Source organism: Chaetura pelagica, unplaced genomic scaffold, assembly GCF_000747805.2.
Source record: "Chaetura pelagica isolate M959 unplaced genomic scaffold, ChaPel_1.0 scaffold363, whole genome shotgun sequence".
Taxonomy (NCBI): domain Eukaryota; kingdom Metazoa; phylum Chordata; class Aves; order Apodiformes; family Apodidae; genus Chaetura; species Chaetura pelagica.
The window spans coordinates 22,587-29,606 of NW_009952720.1; the positions used below are offsets into that span (position 1 = coordinate 22,587).

Consider the following 7,020-nt stretch of genomic DNA (forward strand, 5'->3'; position numbering starts at 1 on the left):
AATTCTCCTTGCTGATCTACAGAATTGGATTTGGTTGGATTTGGGTGTTTTCTTGGCTTCTGTTCTCTGAAACTGGGCTGATTTGTCAGTGGCAAATGGGTGGTACCTCATAATTTCCTCTCATGCAACTGGGAGTAGAAGAGATGCAAAGAAATGTGTTTATTATTTGCATAATAGTTGTGTGCCCTAAAAGTGGTTTTGATCTTTCAAGTTTTCAGTGAAATAGGAATCTTTGAGTACAGTTTGACTGTTGGTCCAGTACACTTCAGTGTATTGTTTTCCACTTCACTTGTTTTTTTCTACTCATGGCCTTTACAGAATCATTAGGTTGGAAAAGACCTTCAAGATCATCAAGTCCAACCATCAGCCTCACACCCCTCTGACCACTAAACCATCTCCCAAAGCACCATGACTACCTGTGGTGCTTTCATTACAGCTTAGCACTTGGATGGCATTGATGATCTCATTAGGAGATCAGGTAGTTTTTCTGTGTAAGAAATCTGCACTTTGATGATAACTGGATTGGACTCTGGGATTAGAGCCTGCTGTTCTCCACATAGCTACTGCAGGGACACTGTCATTCCCTCCTCTTAGGGTATGATTCTCACCTTTCTAGTTCTGCAGAGTTCTGTATCATCTATAAAGCACAGGATTTTTCTTGTGCTTCATGTAAAATACCTCAGGGAATAAGCTAAACTGTTCTCTCCCTGAATATTCATGGTGAGGGAATGCAGAGGGAAGGAGGACTTTTTTTTTTCCGTTTTGTTTTGTTCAAGGGTTTGGAATATTAGGATTAGTCCAGGTGGCAAGCCATGAATGGATGGACAGTGTGAGCTGGCCAGAGCTGATGGAGAAAATATTCATCAGAAGGGTACTATCTCCATCTGTTGGTCATGTGTGTGTATTATGTATTTGTGTGCTTTTCAACTCCTGTTTTGTTCTTAGGCAAAACAAATGATAATTAAGTTTTAGCTTGAGGCAACCTGGGTTTCTCTTTTCTGCACGGGAAGCCTGACAAATCTCTTGTCACAGTTTTTTATCAGGCTTTATGGCAAGCAATATCTGTTATTAACTCTGGCCACATGTTGATGCTGGTCTAATTGCTGTCACTGTGTAAATGACTTGTAAACTGAGTATTTAGGTGACAGCGTATGTTTTACACCGAAGCTATTCATGCACTTATGTGACTGGTGGATTCCTGAAGTGCATGACTACTGGTGGCTGCTTTTGCTGTTAGTTTTGATTAGTACCTTCTGAGACTGGTGTCAGGTGAATTTGGGGGAATTCATATTTTCCTGTCTTGCACAGGGATCTAGTGGATGAAGCTAAAAATTATCTGCTGTTGCCCCAAGAGCGGCCGCTGATGCAAGGACCAAGAACCAGACCACGCAAACCCATCCGCTGTGGAGAAGTGCTCTTTGCAGGTTTGTAGAGCTCCTGGTTCAGGTCAGGAGATTGAAGTCTGGGTTTTCTGGTCACAGTGCTTCTGTCAGGCTAGTCTTTGTGCTGTATTTCTGGTGTGACCTGTCTGTTAATATTTGGAGATTTGTGTTAACTTACGCTTTTTCTTGTGTGATTTCCGTGGTGCTAGGAACACCAGATTACATCCAAACCTGCACTCTGAATGAATGACTCTGAGATGGGGCTACTGGGGTGAGCCTGGGAGTCCAGAGGGAGTGTTTGTACCAGGCACACATGCTGTCTGTGAGCCCAGTGTGTTATGATGACATGATTTCTTGTTTGGCTCCTGCAGTGGGGGGCTGGTGTAGTGGAGATGCCATTTCCAGTGTGGAGCGCTACGACCCTCAGACCAACGAGTGGAGGATGGTGGCTTCCATGAGCAAAAGACGCTGTGGTGTGGGAGTCAGTGTCCTGGATGACCTCCTCTATGCTGTGGGAGGCCACGATGGTTCCTCTTATCTCAACAGTGTGGAAAGGTAGGTCTGCATAAGGCCAGTGTGCAAAACGTTCGTTCTGAATGTTTAAAACTGGGTGCAGCCACTTAAAAATGAGTTTGTTTTGCCAGCTGTGTTCTTACTCTGCTGAAACCCCGAAATTAATATTACACATTACCTGCCATTTCCTCCTCCCTTGCATGCTCATGCAGTATTGTGTTGGTTACTGCTGAATTAGGACTTCAGGCGTAACAGCTTGTGTCACGTTATCGCCTGCTTAATGAGACGAGGCGGATGTAAGAAAAGGGTCTGGGTGTAATTGAAGGGAGGAGTTATGATCCTGGTTAACCTTCTTAGCAATTGCTGGTTTGTTTTTTAGCATTGTTGAGGGAGGTGAGGTTACAGTAAGCATTTCTTGGATGTTGAAGTAAAGATCCTGGAATTTTATTGTGGACTGGTAACTAGAGAATTAAGGAACCTTGGCACTTATGCAGAAGAAGGAAAATAGGTCAGTTTTAGACCTATGAAGAAACTTAAGTCAAACAAGCTTTGCCAAACTTCCTGTTTCTGGGAGCAGCATATGGCAATTCCCATGCTTAAAAACCACATGACTCAAACACTCCTGGTACTCTTAAATCTCAACTCTGTAACAAGTCCCATGAACTAGACAGGTATCTCCTTTCTGCCTGAGCCTGCTCTGCTACCCACTTATCTCCTTACACACTCCAGCTTCCCAAATCATGATCCTAGCCTTGCATCTCCCATGTCCTGCACTTTGCCTGCTATGAGCCATGCTTCCTTGTCTCTGAATTACCAAGTCAGTCTGGTTTCCTCACCTTTTTATCCTGAAGGAGAGGTCTTGCTGCTGTCTTGAGTTCTTATGTGAAGTGCAGAGAACATAGAGCAGAATAACTCTGGCAGCTGTTCTTTGCATAGATGCAAGTTTCCACATGACAGCCAGTCCCTGGTAACCTGCTCTCATAAGAACTTGAACCTTTGATCTGCATTTGGAGTCTTCTCAAGTTTGAACACCCCTGGAATAACATGGATGCATGACATCACTTCAGGGTTTTTTTTCCAGCTTACAAATAGCTATGTTGCAGTTTAAGCTCCAAATAGGAAAGTTTCATCTCCTTAGTAGATCCCAGGCATGGGAGTGTGTGAAGCACACTTAGACAAGGAATTTGTACTGTTTGGTGTGTTTTTCTAGGTACGATCCAAAGACAAATCAGTGGAGCAGTGATGTGGCCCCCACCAGTACCTGCAGGACCAGTGTTGGAGTAGCAGTTCTTGGGGGCTACCTCTATGCTGTTGGTGGCCAGGATGGTGTCTCTTGTCTCAACATTGTGGAAAGGTACTTTTTAATTTACCAAAAACTAGAAAAAATAGGGCACAGGATTTTTTTTGTTGGGAGAGAATCAGGTCAATTTTCCTACCCATCTGTGAAGATGTCAACACTTCACTAAGTGTTTTCTTTTGCCAGGTATGATCCCAAAGAAAACAAATGGACTCGAGTGGCTTCCATGAGCACCAGGCGCCTGGGGGTTGCAGTGGCTGTACTGGGGGGCTTCCTCTATGCTGTGGGAGGCTCTGATGGGACATCTCCTCTCAATACTGGTATGCCTTTTGCTGTTCCTTATTGCAGCCAGCACTTGTAGGGCTCTTGTTTGTCCTTTGTGGCCCCAGATAGCTGCTGAATTTCTCAGTGATCAATTTGCTGTGGTTTTTCATCTTGAAGTAGGATTGTTTTGCCATACAATAATTTGCTTTCTTGTTAGCCCCTATTACCTGGTTGTGTGGGTTTGTTGTTTTTTTTTTCTTTCTTGATGCTGCATTTGGCAGTGTGTCCTGACTACAGTACTTTGATCCTTTGCATCAAAGTTGCAAGGACATCTGTTTTCCCTGCAGTAGTTTTACCTTTTCTGCTGTAGGAAAGAAGGTGCCAAAGGTAAAACTACTGCAAGATGGTAATGCAGGTCAGTTTTGTAGCATTGCCAGCTCACTCTTGAGGTGCTGAGTGGGACTGACTGCATAGGACTGGAGGCAGGAGAGATAACAGCAAGTGTTCTGTAAAAGAAAAGCATTAGAGCAAGAGGTAACCACCTGGTTCCTTGTATTTTTGGTGTGTGGAAATTTGTAGTGTCCTTGCAGATTGAGCAATACTTTGGATGCAGGCTCAAAAGTGCTTATCCCCACTGCCTGCCAACCCTGTTGTCCCAAGATGTGTCATTTCCCCTCCAGTGGAACGCTACAACCCCCAGGAGAACCGCTGGCACACGATTGCACCCATGGGGACAAGGAGGAAGCACTTGGGCTGTGCAGTGTACCAAGACATGATCTATGCTGTGGGAGGCAGAGATGACACCACGGAGCTCAGTAGTGCTGAGAGATACAACCCTCGAACCAACCAATGGTCTCCTGTTGTGGCCATGACATCCCGCCGGAGCGGAGTGAGTTTGGTTTGGTTGGCTTGTCCATACTATATGTAAGCAGGTGGTGAGAGCACAGGGCACTGTCATCTTGTGAGGTTTTTCTCTTGCTTCCTCTGTGCCTTCACCTCAATCCCTCTGAAGGGAAAAGCTTGCAGGAAGTCAAGCCTCTTTAGCAAGACTAGAGAAAGAAGTGGTGGTTGTGTTGCACCACAGACAGCTGTTAAATGCCTGCAGGTGGGGAAATTGAGTAATTTGAGGGTCTTTTTAAAATAGTTTTGGTCTCCTATATGGAGTCAAATAATCTGGCCTGAAACAGGAATTGGTGAAGTAGCCATACCTGGTGTGAGATACTATTAGAATACAGTATCAAAATTAGTACCTGGGTCTCAGCCTGCAGTGCACTTTGCATGAATGAAATGAACCTACCTACTTGCACAGGAGAGCAAGCTGGGAAACTGGGCAAGCATTATTATTTAGATACAAATTTCCAGCTAAGTGTGTTTTTTCCTTGCGTTCAGGTGTGGGAACAGGGTTTCTGGGGTTTCACTTAGTACGTTGCCTTTCTTCACCAAATCCTGTGAGCATGGGGAGTGACAACATGTTTTCATCTTCCTCCTTTCTGTAAACATGTGGACAAAAGATGAACATAGTGTTTTAAATAGTCATCGTGTTTGGGCAAATGTAAATGTTATGAATATTTATCACTGGATACTGGCTTATATACATATATATATATATAGAGAGAGAGTAGATTAATTCTGTCTGTATGTTAGTATTTCAGTGTCTGGTGAGGCAAGTCTGAATCATAATTTCAGAATCTACTGGTGCTGAATACATTTTTTTTTTCCATCCTCAAAGCATATCATACACTGTCCAACACTATCCTTTTTAGTTACTGATTAGGCATTGACTTTTCATGAGCTGCTTCTGTATTTGCTTGCTGTAGAAACCTCTTCACAGATGCATCTGTATCTGCAGCCCCTCCTGAGTTTTCTGACTTCCTCAAAGCCAAAGCAAGAATCATTTCACGCTGTGTTCTTGCAGTATTTTTTTCCTGTTATGCCACAGGATGTTTTCACTGAATGTGACCTTCCTAAACCACAGAACTGTTTAACATTTCAGTGATTTTGTGCTTTAGCAGAAGGACAAAATAAGCTGGAGGCCCAGGTGCTTTTAGATGGTCCAAACCCCAGCCCAAGAGGAGCAGGCCAGGGGCTTACATATGGTTCTAGTTTAAGCAAGCATTCCAGGCTGCAGGCTGGTAGATATCCTGGTACGTGCATGTCACACTTCAGTCCAGGACATAATACATTTTGGCTCATAAAGGCTTAGGTTTTCATAGATCTACTATGATTCAAGCAGTTCTCATTCTTGTAGCTGGTAATGAGGGGAAGCCATTGCTTTTCCTTTAAAGAGATTCTCTATTTTGAGATATATATTGGAGATATTTCTTGTCTCTTTATTTTTTAGGCTGTTTCTCGCTAAAAAAAAAAGAACCTCTACTGCAGACTGCCTTTCACCAAACATGGTTATAAATCCTTTTATTGATATTTGCATTTTAACCCTTCTTTTCAGGACATCCCAGCTAAATAATCACTATCTATGGTGTTCTGCAGGTTGGCCTGGCAGTAGTGAACGGGCAGCTGATGGCAGTGGGGGGTTTTGATGGCACAACGTACTTGAAGACCATTGAGGTGTTTGATCCAGATGCCAACACATGGAGGTAACTGTTAAGTCTGTGGAACAGTCAAGTAGCCATCTCTGACTGTAGCTGCTGTCACCCAGCTGGGGCTGTCCCAGCCAAATTAGAAATGTCATGAACACCATAGTGAAGATCTCTGGTGTGGCAGTCAGCATATAATGTCCACTGGGGTGTGTCAGCCTGCAGGAAAGGTGCAAGAAGGAGAATCATGTTTTGAAAAATAGCCCAATATGCCATTTACCTCTAGCATCCCCATATCTATGACTTTAGCAGTTGAGAAACATTGTCTTGCAGATTTCTGCTTGAATTCCAGCCATTGACTCCATATTAGTTAAGAATGAGTTTTCTATGGTTTTTCCCACCTAAGGATCCCAAGAGATTTAACCAGCACTAAATGAATGAAGTTTTTACTGCAACTTTTGCAGGTAGGAAGATGGTATATAAGGTAGGTAATTGAGATCCAGAGGAAATAAAAGATTTAGCAGGCTTGTTGGGTAGCAAGCAAAAGGTCATACCAAAACCTGGTTTGATTTTTGATGTGCTGCTTTTGAACATAACAAAAATAGACCCCACTGAGAGAGACATATCCCTTCTGTTTATCTTGGGCTGAGTCTCTTCTGCTTCCCAATGAAACTAACCTTGCCCTTAGCAGAAGGAGCTCACAGTCATGATGTGGAATTCAGCCTACTCATTTTTTGCTTTCAAGCTGAGGCTCTGGTTTCCACATCCTTTTGGAGGAGCTGAAACAGAACACTTGGAGCATATGATGTTCTTTCCCTTTAAATCTGCAAGACAGCAGTTAGAAGAATTCCATTTGATTTGCAAGCTGAGGGAAGTAATATGAAATTGCTGAACAAAACCATGTTCTGAGCAGAAAGGCCACTTTTCCTATTTCTTTTCTATTCATAAGTACACTTGAAAGCAATTGCCTGTGTATGTATTCCCAAATCTAATTAATGTTACATTTCAGCTTCCTATCTATATTCCTGCT

The 7,020-nt window shown here is 43.2% G+C and overlaps 1 protein-coding gene across 1 annotated transcript in view; it reads left to right on the top strand.

Annotated features, from left to right (window-relative positions):
* Window positions 1-6,054, top strand: part of KLHL20 (kelch-like family member 20) — a 19,590-nt gene extending 13,536 nt beyond the window's left edge. Inside the window, exons 5-10 of the mRNA XM_009994622.1 lie at window positions 1,306-1,424; window positions 1,754-1,937; window positions 3,106-3,249; window positions 3,379-3,512; window positions 4,137-4,345; window positions 5,944-6,054. Coding sequence (XP_009992924.1) covers window positions 1,306-1,424; window positions 1,754-1,937; window positions 3,106-3,249; window positions 3,379-3,512; window positions 4,137-4,345; window positions 5,944-6,054 — 901 coding nt within the window. The remainder of the gene's footprint in view (window positions 1-1,305; window positions 1,425-1,753; window positions 1,938-3,105; window positions 3,250-3,378; window positions 3,513-4,136; window positions 4,346-5,943) is intronic.
* Window positions 6,055-7,020: the final 966 nt, after the last annotated feature.